Here is a 17,788-nt window from a genome sequence, read left to right as displayed (position 1 = left end):
GCACGGTCAGGTTCCACCCACATAAAGCCAGATGCAAAAAAGGGACACAAGCATTTGGTGTTTGTTTGCGGTGGCAAAAGACTCTGGTGTACCTATACACACCACATACCCTACACACATGAAAATAATATTTTTAGGATCTCACTCTAGCCCAGGCTGACCTGGAATTCACTATGTCATCTCAGGGTGGCCTTGAACTCACAATGGTTCTCCTACCTCTGCCTCCTAAGTGCTGGGATCAAAGGCATGCGCCACCATAACCAGCTAAATTTTTTTAAATACAGAAATAAAGATGCTCAGGAAGAGAATAAAAGCACACCCAAGAGCATGGATGTGTCTCAAAGAGGAACCACTCAGGGCTAGAATAAGACCCACCCAAGGGTGGGTATTTGCAATTAAGTGGCCTAGCATTATCCATGTATAACAGTCTAGTATCCTGATATATTTGAGATTTAGTGTCTCTCAAATGACATCACAAAAGGTGGCTAAAGGGCTGGAGAGATGGCTTAGCGGTTAAGCGCTTGCCTGTGAAGGCTAAGGATCCCGGTTTGAGGCTCTAGTCCCCAGGACCCATGTTAGTCAGATGCACAAGGGGGCGCCCGCATCTAGAGCTCGTTTGCAGTGGCTGGAGGCCCTGGCGCATCCATTTTCTCTCTCTCTCTCTGCCTCTTTGTCTGTTGCTCTCAAATAAACAAATAAAAATTAAAAAAAAAAAAGGTGGCTACGAGGCACCCCTCATGGCTGGCACCCTGGGGTGGTGCCTTGGATGGGATTAAAATCCAAAAAACTAAAGCCAGGAGCCACTGGAGTTACACACAGGTTTATCACACGTCATCTTACTGAAGGGGGACATTTCTGATGAGATGCCTAGAAAATTGCAGGCTTGTAGTTGGGAAAGAGAAGCCCTTAGGCAAATGTTGTTAATAGCGCTGGAATTTTTGATTCTCAGCTAGCAGGAGACTTCCCTCGTCCCCATAGTTTCCATCTTGCCTCAAAATGATGCATTCACTTGGAATCTTCCTTTGCTTTCCATTCTTCCTCCTCAGCGCACACTGAGAAGACGCAGCTGAGGGAGCCCAGTTTCTCACTCCTTATTCAATGTCCCTGCTTCAGGCTCAGCTCAAGTCTCATCTCCCCCCCTCCTCCCCCCCCCCAGTCCTCCAGCAGGGCCCCTCTATGATGACCCCAGCAGGAGCTGCGTGGGCCTAGCAGTGGCTTCACACATCTTATTCTGCCTGGAAATGCTCTTTGGAATGCAATTAGATAATTCATCCCAGCACAGATAGACCCAGCGTTCAACCTTCCCCTGCGGCTAGGTCCCACATAAAAGGCAGAAATTCCAATGCCTACTGGAGCAGCAGCAGAAAACAGCTAGAGAAGTGAGTTGTTTGCAGAAGTGAGAACCTGGCCTACACTCACACATGTGAATAAATAAGTAAATAAAATTTAAAAATCAGGTGTGGTAGCTCATGTCTTGAATTCTACTCAGGAGGTTGCGGTAGGAATATCATTGTAGGTTCAGGCCACTATAGAGTGATTTCCAAGTCAGCCAAGGGCTAGAGGAAGACCCTACCTCAAAAAATAAAAAATGAAATTATTTTGCCAGCCAACCAAAACACATCTGCAGACCAGCTGGGCCCTTGATTTGTTCCTGCAGTAGAGCGCAGCCCTCAGAGCTGGGGCCAGGCCTCCACGTGACCTGCTTTACGTTTTGGACCGCTCTGGTGGGGAGGTGGGAGTCTGGCTCCCCTAGGTGGACAAGGCCTATGTGGACTAGACCTCTAGGTAGGGAGCATTTAATATGGATCGAAATTGTCGTAGATTGAAAAGTGAGGGGCTGGAGAAATGGCTGTTTGAGTGAGCTTCCTGTGTAAGCAGGAGAGAGCCCAAGAGGGCCTGAGACTGTCCGAATGTCCAGAACCCATGTAGTGAAGAGCTAATGGCCACACGTATCTGTAACCCCAGTCCTGTGGGGATCCAAGACCAGACTGGCTTGCCAACAGCAAGCTCCAGAATCAGTTAGAGACAGGCAAGCGACAGAAGAGGACACCTGACATTTTCCTTAGCACATCCATCAGAACATGCACGTGTTTGAAGGAGGTGTCCCCCAGACTCGTGTTTTAAATGTCCGGACCCCAGCTGGTGGCAATGGAGGAGGTGGAGCCTTCATGGAGGTGTTCTGGTGGAGGTGGTCTTAGAGGTCTTACAGCCAGCTCCCCCTTACTAGAGATCAGCTAACTCTTGCTGCTGCCTTCCACCTGCTGTGGCAAGAAGAGACGCCCCCAGCCTCTGCTCTGCCATCCTGCCCTGCCCTCGTGAAACGTCCCCTCAATCAAAACAGCAAACCAAAATAAACTCTTTCCTCCCACCAGCTGCTTTTGGTTAGGTGTTTTGTCCCAGCAACGCCAGGGTAACTACAACAACGTACATATACCACCCGCACACCTCACAAACTACAGGCACGAAAGACACAGAAACAGGGCTGGGGAAATGGCTTAGCGGCTAAGGCGTTTGCCTGAGAAGCCCAAGGACCCCAGTTCCATTCCCCAGGACCTACGTCAGTCAGATGCACAAGGGGGCTCATGCTTCTGGAGTTCGTTTGCAGTGGCTGAAGGCCCTGGTGCATCCATTCTCACATTCTCTATCTGCCTCTTTCTCTCTCAAATAAATCAATAAATAAAATATCTTTTTTAAAAAGAGAGGAAGGAAGGAAAAAATGAAGGGAAGAAGAGGAAGGAAGAAGGAAAAGGACAGGGAGGAAAAGAAGAGTGAGGTCTTTTCCCCTCCTCCTCCTCCCTAGCAACACCTGGGCACTGACCTAGCAAGCACCTTCCCAAGGACACCCTCGGCAGAGCGGCAGAGCGTTGCTGCTTTCCCTAGCCTCCCGTCCAGGATCATCAGGGCCATCCAGGAGCCAAGCAAGTACCTGACACTGCTCTGTGCCCACCTGGACCTTGCGGAGGGTAAGGATGGCATGACTGCCTGAGCACCCTCACCCCACACACCAGTACGCTGTGTGGCCCTCTCAGCCCCGAGGCAAGTGTTTGAAGTGATTTTATTGGAAAATTAGGTGCAGGGTGAGGAGAAACGGGGCGAGAGGGTCACCCTAGATGGAAATGCTGTTCTCTATGAGCACAGGGTCCAGGTAGTAGTAGGGAATGGGGAGACACTTGTTGCGCTGGCGGATGTGGTGTGAGATCTGGTTCAGCTGCTGGCGGAAGGCCTCCATGCTCCGCCGGGGGGCCTCCTCCACGAAGTGGATGTCCGGGAAGTGGCCAAGAGGCCTCTGCAAGCACAGAACCGGGCGCTGGGACAAAGCCGGGCCCATCCATCCTGCCTGCTGCACACAGGGCCCTCCTTTCCTCGGCCTCCCGCCGCCAGCGCCTCGCCCCTGGCATCCCCCAGCTGCCCTCGCCAGCCCCCTGCCTGGGCTCACGGTCCCCGCACCCTGTCGTCAGGCTCGCGGCACAGAGTCCAGAGCACCAAGAGCACGATGCACGTGGTCTTCACATCTGGCAGCGTGTCCATGTAGGTCTGAAGAGTGGTCAGCCCTTTGGTCTGCATCGGTGGGTTCCTCATGGACGAGGGAAAGTTGGGCATCCAGGAGGTGAACTCCAGCTGAAGTGGGTGAGAAGGGGAGATCTGGGTGACGAGCGCCTGGTTCCCCCCCACTAGGTTTGGGCCATGTTGTCCTATGGGGGACTTGAGCACCTGCCCTGGGCTCTGGTTTAGCCTGGTGGTGTTGGAGTCACTGACAGAGCTACAGGTGTTGGGGAAGGGGGGCTGAGCTACGGCTGAGAGGCTGGGCTTGGGGGTTACAAGGCTTGGACTTAGTTGAGACAAGCTGGGGACTGGACCGTCAATGGGGGCTAAGGCTGGTTTGAAGTAAGCACTAGCTGTTTAGTAGGACTGGCAGGGGAGGGGCTGGGAAGATGACACTTGCTTGCAAAGCCCGGGGGCTCAGGTTCAATTCCCAAGCCAGACACAAAAAGTGGCGCAGCCATCTAGTATTCATCTGTAGTGGCAAGAGGACCTGCGCACACTTGCGCACACACACACACACACACACACACACACACACACACAAAGGACCGGGGCAGGTGACCCAGGTACCTGGCCCGTGTTGACTGCCGCATGCCTAGCAGAGCAGGTATACATGACCATGGTGACATACTCGATTAGCTCAGGCACGGTTCGCAAGCACGTGGGGAAACCTGAGGGGCAGGAAACAAGCCAGCGGTGGTGTCGGTCCCGGCTCAGCCGCACTCCCCCAGGCCCGGCTCACTCTACCTGACTCCCTCGTCCAGTCTATCCTGCCCTCCTGTGGCCTCAACTCATCTTCCCCATGCAGATCTGGAATGCGCCCCGTCACTTCGTCACTTCTACTTGCAACTTAGCTCTGCGATTCTTGGGGATTCTCCCCCTCCCCTACAGCCCTCATCCTGGCCAGATCCCTGTCACCTCCTTTCTGGATACCAGAACATCATCGTAAACTGTCTCCTGACCATCGCTGTGGCCTGATCTTCTAACATCCCGTCCCTGCAGACTCTCAATGAGCCCTCCGACAGGGAATTCTGAACTCCTTCCTCGGGCTGCGCAGAATCTGGTACCTGATTGAGGCTTGGGTCTTAGGGCCATAAGGAGCCCCCAGCTCCTGTTGTGGGATGCCAAAATTCACTATGCTGTCTCTAGCTTTTGGTCCTTTCCACATTATAGCTCCCACTCAAGAGCCCCTGTCCCCGTGTCCCTCCTAATCCCCTTACCCACCCTGCCCTGGATTCGCAAAGGACATGTGCTCACCTCCTCATCCCACAGCACTTTCTAGATGTCAGTCCAAGAGCCCAGTCCCAACCAGACCGTATCTCATGACTTCCTTCTCCCATCCCGACTTCACCACCCCAACCCAGCTGGGTGAGCTGTCTCCCTGGTCACGTCTCGCCCCCTCCTGCCCTCCCTGGGCGCCCCTGTGTGCCCCAGTTCTGCTGCAGTGAAACTTCCCATTTGTCAACAGCAATCCCACCAGCGCAGGCCTTGTACGCCTGGGGTGGCACCTGCGCCTGTCTTGCTCCCTTTTGCAAGCTCAGAAGCCAGCCTACCATCACATCATAGCCCCGTGCTTGCTGGCCAAAGTCCACTCCTCCTGGAGCCTGCCACTACCCCAGCTGCACAGCCACCAGCACACTGTCCTCTCCTGCTTTGGAGCACTCACTCCATTTCTCAGTGCATAAAGGCTTGTCTCTAAGATCTGAAACGTGGATCCCTCTAGTTCTTTTTCAAGATTTAGTTTTATTTATTTATTAGAGACAGAGAGAAGGAGAGAGAGTGAGAATGGGCACACCACGGCCTCTAGCCACTGCAAAGGAACTCCAGACTCATGTGCCACCATGTGCATCTGGCTTATGTGGTACCTGGAGATTCGAACTTGGGTCCTTTGGCTTTGCAGGCAAGCACCTTACCTTTAAGCCATCTCTTCAGCCCGATCCCTCTACTTCTTGACCGAGACAAGCTACAGTGTCTGGGCCTAAGACAGGAGCCGGTGGCCAGCCACGCTCCCCTAATCCCCACCCCACACCTCACTGAGATGCTACTGCTCCAAGGGCCAGGCCAGGACCTTGTGAAGATTCTTAGGCAGTGCTTGGGCCTTCTTCAGCCCATAGGAAGACACATGGCAGACCAAGAGGGTCCTAGCAGACGTGCCTGGGATCAGTCACTAAGCCCCAGGCGCCTTTACCTGAGCTCTCACGCCCCAGAAGGCATTCCTTGAATATCTCCTGCACCCAGCACTGCAACTCTGGGTCGCCCTCCACGGCCGCGTCACACGGGTAATAATAGGTGATTATCTCTGTCACATACCTGCCCAGGGAACAGGGCCTCAGTATGCAGCTCTCCTTCCCGCCACCCCTGTAACCTGGCCTCCCCTTGCCTCCCCCTGTCACCCTGGCTCTGTTGTCCCCAGAGCTGTGCTGGGCCTGTAGTCAGCAAGTTCTGGGAGACAGGTGAGGGGTGCTGGTCAAGGTCAAAGCCATTCAGTTACCCCCAGAGGTCAAGGGAGGCTTCTTGGCAGCCCAGAGCCCAGGAGGGGTCTGGCCAGTACAGCTTGGCTGGAGACCAAGGCAAAAATGGATCCCATCAGGCCGAGGGAGCAGGTACGTAAACAGCTCAGATCTTGTTTCTGAGGCCAAGACCCGGGCGACACCCAAGGCAAGTCCTTAAAATCTCCTACATCCCTTCCAACATTCCAGGGTGTCCACACTGAGTGTCACTCACTGCTAGCCCGATCTCACCTCTCCATGGCATACCACACCGCCAAGCTGTCGTCCCGGAAGTAATATCCCGGCAGGTCCTGGACCCCACGCTTCACAAAGTCATTGGGGACGCAGAGGTCTTTGTAGGTGAGCTCAGACAGAGCCCGCACCATCACCTGCGCAAAGCCCTCCAGGCCCAGGGACATGGCCTTTAGGAGAGAAAGCACTGGGTGGGCATCTTTGCTGGGCCTGCTCTCTGAGGACCACAGCCACCTTCCATCCCCAAGACTCACTCGAGGCCTGCTCCACCTTTAGGGGCCCTCGCCATCCTCGCCATCCCTGTCTCCACACCCTTCTGGACGCTGCACCCGCTCTACCCAGCCCCGCTGCCCAGAATCCAAAAGCAGGTGGGAGTCCTGCTTTCAGTCCAGTCACAAAGGCCAGACGAAACCAAATGTCGAGGCTGGAGGACAGAAGCCATACCCTGGCAGAGAGGCCGCCCTCGTTCAGAAGGAGAGCCCGCCCGATGCTGTTGATCTGGACGTTGTAGCGGGTATGAGGAATGAGGAGCTGGGCGGGAAGGCAAGGACAGTGAGAGAGGGCTGAGTTGCTCCCCAAGAACCTCAGAAACCCTACTTCTGCAACATCAGGCCTCCGTACTTGTAGAAGTACTGCAAGCCCTCGCTGGGGATCCCCACAGTTCAATGGACCCCGCCCACCTGCTGGCCAGAGCTTTCAAAGGCTCCCTTCCTCCAAGCTCATACCTTGTACAAAGGGTGGCACATGGGTAGGTTCCTCAGCAAGGCCAAGCAGAAGGCCTCCCCAATGAGGTGGCTCTCCAGCAAGTGTGCCACGGCCTCGTGGCAGTAGAACTCGGCGTAGCGCACCCACGTCTTAGCCAGCAGCCAGTCCCATTCAGAGTCGCTGGGCAGAAAGATGGGGCAATCAGGCCCAGGGGTCTGGCTGAGCTGGGAATGTGGGGAAAGGGAGAGTTAGTGGGGGCAGAAATCCCCTGAAAGAAGCCCCCCGCCCAGTGAAAGAGAAAGGCAGAAAGGAGTCTTAGGAGATATAATGGCAGCCTCTGTCTACCAGTCTCTGTTCTGAGCAGCTTAGGGTCCTTCCTCCCCATATTCATGTCTGCTGTCAGGACCTTCCCTGCCCCTCCTCACAGCCCTGCCCATCTCAACCCCCACAGGCACCAGGCTGTGCATCGAACAAGGGCGAGCGTGACCGCCCCTGCATTGGGCGGGAAGGAGAGAGAGCCTTGAAATCCAGCCTCCACTGTTCCATTTGGAGTCAGGAGGGTCAGGGCTTAGCTGACACCCACCCCCCACCCCCCCACCGCCATGAGAGGGGCCTTTTCTAATTTATACATGACCCTTATGTGGCCCCACGAGGAGGAAATGCCTCACGTCTCTCTCTGCCAGAGCAGACCTCTGGGAAGCTGCTGAGTTTTACTAGCTTAGTATGTCAGCGGGAGTGGCTTTGTCAAGAAAATGGGTGAATGAAGCCAACAAGACATACTCAAGCCACCAAGCCCACTGGCATCTGTTCACCTCTGTTCACATACGGCGTGCTTAGCACTTCGGGTTTATCAGCGAGGATGCCCCAGGAGCCCCAGCTCATGCCAGGACGCAAAGACAAGCAGCGGCAGCACCCGGCGTGTGCGTGGCAGGGAGTGCAGCTCTCGCTGCAGGCACCCCATGGCCACCCACAGATTAAGACGCGCATGCACCAAAAATATATAGATAAATCAAGAACAAGAACAACAAAAAGCCAAGGCGTGGTGGTCCACTCCTGAATCTCAGCCCTCGGGAGGCAGAGGTAGGAGGATCGCCCTGAGTTCAAGGCCACCCTGAGACTACATAGTGAGTTCCAGGTCAGCCTGGGATAGAGGGAGACCCTACCTTGAAAAACAAAAACAAAGAACAATAATATGAAATAAATAATAATAATAAAGACATGCATACAGGGCTGGCAAGATGTCTTAGCAGCTAAGGTACTACTTGCCTGCAAAGCCAAAGGATCCAGGTTTGATTCCCCAGAACCCCCATAAGTCAGATGCCTAAGGTGGTGCATGTGTCTGGAGTTCATTTGCAGTAGCTGAAGGCCCCAGCATGCCCATTCTCTCTTCTCTACTTGCTTTTCACTCTCAAATATATATATAGTTTTGTTTTGTTTTGTTTTTTTGTTTTTTGTTTTTTGTTTTTCAGGGTAGTGTCTCACTCTAGCCCAGGCTGACCTGGAATTCACTATGTAGTCTCAGGGTGGCCTCGAACTCATGGCAATACTCCTACCTCTGCCTCCCAAGAGCTGGGATTAAAGGCATGCGCCACCATGCCCGGCTAAATAAATACAACCTTTTATGTGTATAAGTGTGCTCTCAGATGCACACGTAGGGAAATACATGAGGACCATACATAAGCGCACATGCTCACGTTTATAATAGAGCACACACATACATGCAAGCAGGTACACGGGCTCACACAGGTGCATGCACACGCACACACATGCGCAGAGGAACACTTGTGTGTGCAGGCATCTCTCCGGCCCGGCACTCATACAGCCCCTGCCACAGCCCAGGTACCTGGATGGCTATGGGCATCATGCCCTCGGGACCAAAGTGAAGCAGGCAGATGGGGGCGCAGTGGTGTTGCTTGTGGCCGTTGAGCTCCACTGTGGGGATACCCTCCAAGATGCGGTAGTCGGCCAGGTAAATGTTCCCCTTCTGGAGGGGAGCCACAGTGGGTGGAAGGGTGGGCGCTAAGATGGGCATCCCATGACCCCGATGTGGGATGTACTGACCCCAAATCTCCGTGGTTGCATGGGGGGTGGGAACGTGAAGGGCGTGGGCATGGGGGAGAATCGTGGTGGGCCTTGGAAGTGAGGAGACACCCAGGGCAGAGCCAGGGAGTCTGGCCGGGGTCTGCTAGTGGGAAGCTCACCTCTAGCTCTGCTTGGAGGCACGTTCCTTCACCCAGGAATGGGGCCACCATGTCGTCTGTGACGGGGAATTTGTCTGGGATCCTCATGCATCGTTGGATCAGGCCCGGGTTAATACCATTGAGATACTGGTACCCAAAGAAGCTGTCCTCTGCCCAGTGCTCAGCCACATACTCTGAAGGGACGGGACAAGTGTGTCACAATAGGCTCCAACCCCTCAGGGATGGAGAGACTTGGACAGAAGACAGTGGGAATCAAGAGGAGTCAGGGATGAAAATGAAGACCCCAGGTCCATCTTGAGGGGCTGAAGAGATCCAGGGTAATGGTGTCCAAGAAGAGCCCACGTGACTCGCAAACACTCCTCCCAGCTCTCCCTCTGACACCGACTCGAGGTGAGGGCCCGCCTCTTGCCCCAGAGACCCGGCTGCCCCCACGTTCTATCAGGAATGTCCTATGTCAGACCTGAGATGACAGTCTTCGTGGCAGGAAAAATATTCTTAATGTCCTTTAGTCTCTTCCACGACCGTTTGCGGTCCACCAGGCCACGCAATTTGAATGCCAGTGCCCTAGGAGATAGGGTGTGAGGGTGGCGGGTCTAAGAGGTGGTCAGGTGTGCTGGGACAAGTAGGAGAATCACCTGCCACTGGACTCTGGACTCGGAGGATCCAGGTCCCATGTCCCAGGTTTTGTTTTTTTTTTTTAATTTATTAGCAATCAGACTGAGATAGAGAGAAGAGAGACAGAGAGAATGGGCATGCCACTGCAAAAGAATTCCAGATGCATGCACCACCTTGTACATCTGGTTTTATGTGGGTACTGGGGAACTGAACTCAGGTCATTAGGCTTTGCAGGCAAGTGCCTTAAGGGCTAAGCCATCTCTCCAGCTCCCATGTCCCAGTTTTTAATGTCAAGGGGGTTTTTTGGTTGGTTTGTGTTCGGTTTCGCTCGACCTTCCTGAACATTTCAATCTGGGGCTGTCTTGGAGGTGGGCAGAAGGGGAAAGCGGGGAGCAATGGGAGAGTTTCTGCAGGTTCCTTCATTCACACACTCACATGGGCCCCAGGCGATAAAAGAAGGATGCTGTCTTGACAAAGGAGAAACGGAGATTTGAGTTCAGAAACTTGGTGGCCTTAATGTTGATGAGAATCGGGAATCCTGGAATATAGCCGTTCCACCTGCAGGAGAAACACAGGGCCGGGCCTTGCACCTGGGGTCCAGCAGGCAGGCAGGCAGGGCAGGAGCCCAGGTGCTGGTCTTGGGAAGGGCCTAGGCCAGCTTCAGGTCCTTACTCAGTCCGGTTGGTGCTGCGGCAGTGCCGGACAGGAGGGTGATAGCTGGGGATGTGCACATAGTTGGGGAGGCCAGGAACGAATTCCCTCCAGCTGCAAAGAGAAGCCAAGCCTGTGGGTCCTGGCGCCAGGCAGGACATCACGGACCCCCCCGCCCCAACCTCCCACGGCCTCCTCGGGTTCTGCAACCCACCACCGCCCCCCCCCTCACTGGTAGAAGTCCTGCTTGGCTCTGATCTCCTCTTGTCTGTGTTCCAGAAGGATGGGGAGTGTGTCATCTGCTGTTGTCTTTGCTGTAGAGAGATGAGGAGAGACTTAGGCTGACTCACCCTTAACACCCTACCCATCTGGCCAGGTGGAAAGAACGGGAGGTCACTTCTGCCCATAGGGCTATGGTCCTCCTGCTTCAGCCTTTCAAGTGCTGGGATTGCAGGCATGCCCCATCACACCAGGCTATATGTAGTCTTTATTTAACTTGCCTGGTGTGACTATAGTTTTGATGAGAAATACTAGTATGTTTAATTAAGGAAACCCTAATGGTGGATGCTTCACATATTACGTGGTGCGCATGTGTTCACCTCCCCCACTCCCAAAATACAAGACCCAAAATGCTCCAAATTCCATAGCTTTTCCTATAGCAACATTATTGCACACATGGAAAATTCCATGCCTGATCTTATGTCATAGATTACAGTCAAAATGTAAGTGGCAAGCCATGTGTGGTGGCGCCCGTCTTTAATCCCAGTACTCTGGGAGGCAGAGGTAGGAGGATTGCCATGAGTTCAAGGTTACCCTAAGACTCCATAGTGAATTCCAAGTCAGCCTGGGCTAGAGTGAGACCCTACCTCGAAAAAATGAAAAAAAAATAAGTGCATTAAAAATATTGTATAAAATTACTTTCAGGTTAGGCATATAAAGTCTAAATGAAACACAGATAAATTCCATGTTTATCTGCAAGATATTTTGTGTATATGAAAATATCCTAAAATAGCTGGGTGTGGTGGCACACACCTTTAATCCCAGCACTGGGGAGGCTGAAGTGGGAGGGTAGCAGTGAGTTCAAAGCCAGCCTGGGGCTGCAGAGTGAGTTCCAGGTCAGTCTGCACTGGAGTGAAACCTTGCCTCAAAAAAAAAAAAAAAAAAATCCAGGTAGGAGATGGCTCAGTAGTTAACAGCGCTGGTTGCTTAAGTGTGAGAGCCTGGGAAGGCTCCAGGTTAAGGGAGAACTGTCTCAAAGAAATACACAGGTAAACAGTAGAGAAGAGTGCCCAAAGCTCTCTTCTGGCCTGTGCACATGCATAGTGCATGCATCTGCAGACATGTGTATACGCCACGCACACACACAAAGAATACAAGAAAATGTTAAAATCTAAAACATTTTTTTTGATCTCAAACACTTTAAATGAGTAGATAGAAAAGATAGAGACAAAGAGATAGGTTTATATTTGTACATGTGTATACATGCATATGAACATATATGTGTAGCATCTACAGAAAATCTAAACTTCAAAATATCTCTGGCTCTAACAGCTTCAGCTAGAAACTTTCTTGTCATTCCCATTTTACCAGGAGAAAAAAAAAAATCAGTATTACTTAGGGAAAAAAGCAGATAATCTGGAATTTGATCCAAAGTAGGACTTCAACCCCACTTAGTAACAACTATGATAGTTAAGCTTTTTTTTTACAATTTCTTTTTTGTTGTTTGGAGGTAGGGTCTCACTCTAACCTAGGCTGACCTAGAATTCACTATTTAGTCACAGAGTGGCCTCAAACTCATGGTGATCCTCCTACCTCTGCCTCCCAAGTGCTGGGACTAAAGGCGTGTGCCACCATGCCCGGCACAATTTCTTTTTTAAATATATATATTTAATATATATATATTCTCAAGAGAGAGAGAGAGAGAGAGCATGTTAGGACCTCTATCCACTGTCAATGAATTACAGATGCATATGGCACACTACTTTGTGCATCTGGCTTTACGTGGGTACTGGGAGTCGAACCCAGGTCATTAAGCTTTACAGGCAAGCACCTTAACCACTAAGCCATTTTTCCAGGCCCTGCAATTTCTTCTAGGAGTTATGTCACTGGAGTCTCACAGCAACCCTACAAAGTAAGCTCTGTTGTGAGCTTAACAGATGAAGGTTCTGAAGCTTAAAAGACCGTGGAAACGCACCCAGCCATTCCGAGGATAAATGACAGAGCCCAGGCTGAGGCCCACCTCCCTGCAGTCTCCTGACGGTGTCCCCACACGGGCTTGTGTCTGTTAAGCAGCCTCAGCATTTACCTTTGCCTCACTGCCCTCCTCCATTTGCCCCAGCTCCTGTTGGGCTGATGGGAGCCATGCCCCCTGAAATTGTGCAATCTAGAACCCCGACTTGGCTCCATCCCCAGGGCGGGAGCCTTACTCCTTCAAGGGCCCAGCAGATGACTCAAGTCTCCCTGCCCTGGTGTTGCATGGCAGCCACCGCACCCAACCCCATTCCGGCCCAGCCAGCTAGTGTCACCTGCCCGTCCCCTGCCCATCCCCTGCGTCCATGGCACACAGACCTATCACCATGGGAGGCACTCAGCGTCCCGGTGATTCTCCCTGTGAGATCCCCACCCTCCCTGGCCAGCCTCCCTCTGCCTTTCCTTTCCCCAGCTCAGGCCCCATTCTCTACTCTCCTCCCAGGAAAATGCTGTAGCGCCAGGAAGGGAAGTAAGCAGACAAGGTGCTCCAGGCCCCAGAGTCACCCTCCCACCTGAGGATGCCAGGAGAAGCTCAGTGATAAGGCCCAGGAGGGGAAGAAAGAGCAGGGAGCAGGCCTCTAGCCTCACGCAGCAGCGACCGCACTTAGGAAGCTGTCTAGAGTAGCCGGATGAAGAGCTCGGGCAGGGGCAGACGCCCGGAGCTCGGACATTGGGGTCCTGTCCTTCTCCCTCGGGAGCAACCACTCAGCATGAAAACAGCAGGGCAGGGCTGGGGACACGACTCAGTGGTTAAGGCACTTGCCTGCAAATCTAGCGACCCAAGTTCAATTCCCCAGCACCCATGTAAGCCAGATGCACAAGGGGGCACATGCATCTGGAGTTTGTTTGCAGTGGCTGGAAGCTCTGGCAACCCATTCTCTCTCTCTCTCTCTCATTTCTCTCTATCTCTCAAATAAAAAATAAAAATAAAATAAAACAGCCGGCTTTCATCCAAGCACCTGGGAAGCAGAGGTAGGAGGATCACCGTGAGCTCGAGGCCAACCTGAGACTACATAGTAAATTCCAGGTTAGCCTGAACTACAGTGAGACCCTACCTTGGGGGGAGAAGGGGGGGTGCGGATAGCAGGGCAGCCTTGACCTGCGACTGGGCTTGTCATACCCCAACATGCAGGAGAAGCCTAAGGTCTGCATGAATATCAGAACCTCCTGTGGGGACAGAGTGGACCCTTGCTGGACAAAGGGGTCCTTTGGGGATAGCAATGAGTCCTGTTAGAGAAATAAAACGTCCCGTTCGGGTAATGGGGTTCTTCTGCGGCAACATAATAGTCCATCAATCCAACAAATACTCAGTTAAGAAACCACTGGAGAAGCCAGGTATGGTCTATAATCCCAGCACTTACGAGGATCACCATGAGTTCAAGGCCAACCTCACTACAGAGTGAGCTAAAGATCAGCCTGCTCTAGAGTGAGACTCTGCCTCAAAAAAAAAAAAGTGTTTTTAATGAATTTAATTAAAAAAAAATAAAATAAAAGGCTGGGGAGATGGCTCAGCAGTTAAAGGCACTTGCTTACGAAGTCTACTGGCCCAAGTTTGATTCCCCATGTAAAGTGGCACCCGAGTCTGGAGTTTGTTTGCAGTGACAAGAGACCCTGGAGTGCCCACACACTCTCTCTCTTTCCCTCCCTCTCAAATAAGTAAACAAATAACATTTTTAAAGATTTTTTTAAAAAAGAAAGAAAACCACTGGGGCTACAACTCAGTGGTAGAGTGCTTGCTTAACATGTACAGAGCTCTGAGTTCAAATGTCTAGAACCAAAAACAAAAAATCCAAACCAGGGCATCAAGATCATATACATAAGGCATAGTGCCTACAGAGCTGTTAAACTAACATGTTTCTTTTTTTTTTTTTTTTAGTTTTTAAAAAATATTTTATTTTTATTTATTTGACAGAGAAAGAGGGAAAGAGAGAGAATGGGCGCACCAGGGCCCCCAGCCACTTCAAATGAACTCCAGACATGTGCACCCCCTTGTGGGTCCTGGGGAATTGAACTTGGGTCCTTTGGCTTTACAGGCAAAAGTCTTACCGGCTACCCCATCCCTCCAGCCCTAACATGTTTCTATGTACGAAAACAGAATCCCACTTCAGACCGCCGGGACCATGCCCTCCAGAATGGTGAAGCTAGACTCCCGGCAGCAAAGTGTCTTTGTAGAACGCACGCGTCCTGCAGGACTCAGGCAGGGAACGTGCGATCTGGGCACGCTCTCTGCCGCCAGCCCGCCAGCATGCAGGCGCCTCCTGCGCCTAGGCTCCTGAGCGCGCAGCCCAGGGCAGCGGCGGTGACACACGCAGCAGTGACACACGCAGCAGTGACACACGCAGCAGTGACACACGCAGCAGTAATCCCAGGAGTCCCGGGTGCCTGGCGAGCTTGATGGAAGCCGGGGGTGACTGCGCCGGCGTGGCGGGGCTACAGGGACGGGCTCCCCGTGTAGGATGGGGCGGAACCTGCTCACCCGTGGCCTCCCGGAGTGCTAGGGTCTCATAGCCGTCCATCCACTGGTAGGCGGGGAAATGGTAGACGCGGCCGTCGGGGGCGCAGATCTGCACGTAGTTGCAGTACCAGGGGTCCTTGCGGAAGAAGGAGGGCTCCTTGTGAAGGCGGATGATGACGAGCTCCCCCAGCGCCTGCGGGCACTGCACCGCGTACTCGTCCACCTGCCGGGACAAGGGGCTCAGCGGCTGGGCCGTTCCTCAGACCTTCCCCCGCCCCGCGGGCCTCTCATCCAGGGTAACGTTCCCCTAGACGGAGGTGGGGACAGAGGAGGTGACAGTTTAGCTGGCCTCGTCTACAAAGGCAGGGTTGGCCCTTCAACCCCCTGTCCTTGATCCTTCCTGGTGGCTGAGGTCCTGCCCTCTCCCACCCTCTTCCCCAGGCTCTGGGGAGCCATGAAAATGCCCAGGAGCTGGTATACAAAGGAGTCCAAGCGAGACCAAGGCTTCCCAAGCCTCCTACAGTCCCCAAGTGGGGACAAGAGGCCTAGCCAGCCCTTCTCTAATTTCTCAATGAAGATGTAGGAATTCAGAAACGGCCGCGCGGATGGAGGACCTATTCAGGTCACATAGCAGCGGGTGGCTATCAAAAGCACCAAGTGTGGTTTCCATCATGGGCAAGCAGGACGGGCTGGTCGGATGCTATTTGAGGTCGCAGAGAATCCAATGCAAATGGAAGCAGGTTGTGACGCAACTTGGCTTAGAAAGAGTGAGTAAGAATGAGAGAAGGCAGAGGGAGAGGGAGAGAGGATGGACGGGTGAGAATGCAGGGGACGTGGAGGCACAGGAAGGGGCTAAGAGAACAAAGAGAGGAAGGATGGCCTGGATGCCATGACCTCACAGTGCCTGACCCTACCTACACAAGCCCATCATAAGAGAAGGAAAAGATCATGACATCAAAATAAAAGAGACTGACTGAGATGGGGAGGGGATATGATGGAGAATGGAGTTCCAAAGGGGAAAGTGGGGGGAGAGGGGATTACCATGGGATATTGTTTTATAATCATGGAAGTTGGTAACAAAAATTTGACTAAATAAATAAATACAACTAGAAAAAAAATAAAAGAGAGTAATTGAGATGGGAAGGGGATATGATGAAGAATGGAGTTTCAAAGGAGAAAGTGGGGGAGGGAGGGGATTACCATGGGATATTTTTTTTTTATAATCATGGAAGTTGTTAATAAAAAGTTGAAAAAATAAATAAATAAATACAACTAGAAACAAAAATAAAAGAGAGACTGATTGAGAAGGGGAGGGGATATGATGGAGAATGGAGTTTCAAAGGGGAAAGTGGGGGGAGGGAGGAGATTACCATGGGATTTTTTTTATAATCATGGAAGTTGTTAATAAAAAATTTGGGGAAAGAACAGAGGAAGGAAAAGGACTGGAGGAGGAAAAGTAGAGAGGAGGCGAGAAAAGGGAAGAGAGGATGAGGGATGTGGTAGCGGAGGACAGGTAGATGGCCCCATGAGCCAAGAGGGAGAGGGTTTGGAGGCGGGCATCGCTGCGGCATCCTGAGCCAACGCTTCAGCGCGGTCCCTGGCAGTCCAGCTCCCTTCCCAGCCCATCTCCATCCCTCCTGAACACCCACCTGCCCCCGACACGCGCACACACACCACACACACACACACGCACATCCCTCCTGAACACCCACCTGCCCCCAACACGCGCACACACACCACACACACACGCACATCCCTCCTGAACACCCACCTGCCCCCGACACGCGCACACACACCACACACACACACGCACATCCCTCCTGAACACCCACCTGCCCCCAACACGCGCACACACACTCACACACACGCGCGCGCACACACACACACACACTCACCGCCCCAGTGGCGAAGTCTCTCCCAAAGTGGTTCAGCCGCTGCTTGTGGCTCTCGCCTTCAGTGCCCACGATGGTCAGCGAGATGCAGTCCAGCGTTCCCGAGAAGAAGTCAGTGCCCGTGGCCACCTTGACTTTGTAGGTGGCCATGGGTGTCTCTCAGCAGGCGAGAAGGGGGGGCTCTGTGCCGGACACGGGGTGGGGGGGTCAAAGTCAGGCGCGGGGAGCCGGGCGCGGAGCAGAGCGGACGGCTGCAGCCCGGCGGGCGACGGGGAGAAGACAGCGGCACTGCGGCCCCGCGGGAGTCGCCCGAGCCCCGAGCAGCTGCCGCCCAGGGCGGGCGGGCGCAGAGCCGGCGCGGGGCGGGGCGGGGCGGGGCGGGGCGGGGCCGCGGGCCGGAGGAGGGGGAGCCCTGGGGGTGGGGGCCTCGGGCGCCGGGGCCCGAGGGAAGCTGGGGCAGGGGCGGGGCGGGGCCCCCAGATCTTTATCAGACTAATAAGCGCCTGCCTCCCCCTCGCCCCCACGTGGACTGCGGCACCCGGCTGAGCAGGGCCAGGGTCACAAGTGACCTGCTTCGGAGGACTCGGGGAACTTGCCCTCTGTCCAGTGGCCTGCTTTCAGAAATGGCCCCAGCCTCCCGCCTTAGCGCTGCTGTGTTAAGGACCTGCTGCGCGAAGCTGGGGGTCCCCGGGGGTGGACCCGTGAGGGGTCCTTCCAGACGCTGCAGGGAGACGT

The 17,788-nt window shown here is 53.5% G+C and overlaps 1 protein-coding gene across 1 annotated transcript; it reads right to left on the bottom strand.

Annotated features, from left to right (window-relative positions):
- Positions 1 to 3,087: 3,087 nt before the first annotated feature.
- Positions 3,088 to 17,203, bottom strand: Alox12b (arachidonate 12-lipoxygenase, 12R type). Its single transcript, XM_045131413.1, has 15 exons — positions 17,057 to 17,203; positions 15,183 to 15,384; positions 10,689 to 10,770; positions 10,478 to 10,570; positions 10,241 to 10,363; positions 9,651 to 9,754; positions 9,191 to 9,363; positions 8,833 to 8,973; positions 7,010 to 7,213; positions 6,729 to 6,815; positions 6,285 to 6,454; positions 5,732 to 5,853; positions 4,114 to 4,214; positions 3,448 to 3,618; positions 3,088 to 3,286 (listed from the first exon to the last, which is right to left on the bottom strand). The coding sequence occupies exons 1-15, from the start codon at positions 17,201 to 17,203 to the stop codon at positions 3,107 to 3,109; spliced, it is 2,100 nt and encodes a 699-aa protein (XP_044987348.1). The 3' UTR covers positions 3,088 to 3,106.
- Between the last annotated feature and the right edge of the window lie 585 nt (positions 17,204 to 17,788).

The sequence above is a fragment of the Jaculus jaculus genome, chromosome 12 (assembly GCF_020740685.1).
Source record: "Jaculus jaculus isolate mJacJac1 chromosome 12, mJacJac1.mat.Y.cur, whole genome shotgun sequence".
Lineage (NCBI taxonomy): Eukaryota > Metazoa > Chordata > Mammalia > Rodentia > Dipodidae > Jaculus > Jaculus jaculus.
This window is presented reverse-complemented; position numbering and strand designations above follow the sequence as displayed.

What these genes read in the sequence shown, in the direction of transcription:
- Alox12b (XM_045131413.1), bottom strand. Translation starts at nt 17,203, where the DNA reads ATGGCCACCTACAAAGTCAAGGTGGCCACGGGCACTGACTTCTTCTCG. An exon ending in GTGTGGTATGCCATGGAGAG is followed by an intron (nt 5,854 to 6,284) that starts GTGAGATCGGGC and finishes TTCCCTGGGCAG; the next exon opens with GTATGTGACAGAGATAATCA. An exon ending in TCTGGGGCGTGAGAGCTCAG is followed by an intron (nt 4,215 to 5,731) that starts GTAAAGGCGCCT and finishes CCTGCCCCTCAG; the next exon opens with GTTTCCCCACGTGCTTGCGA.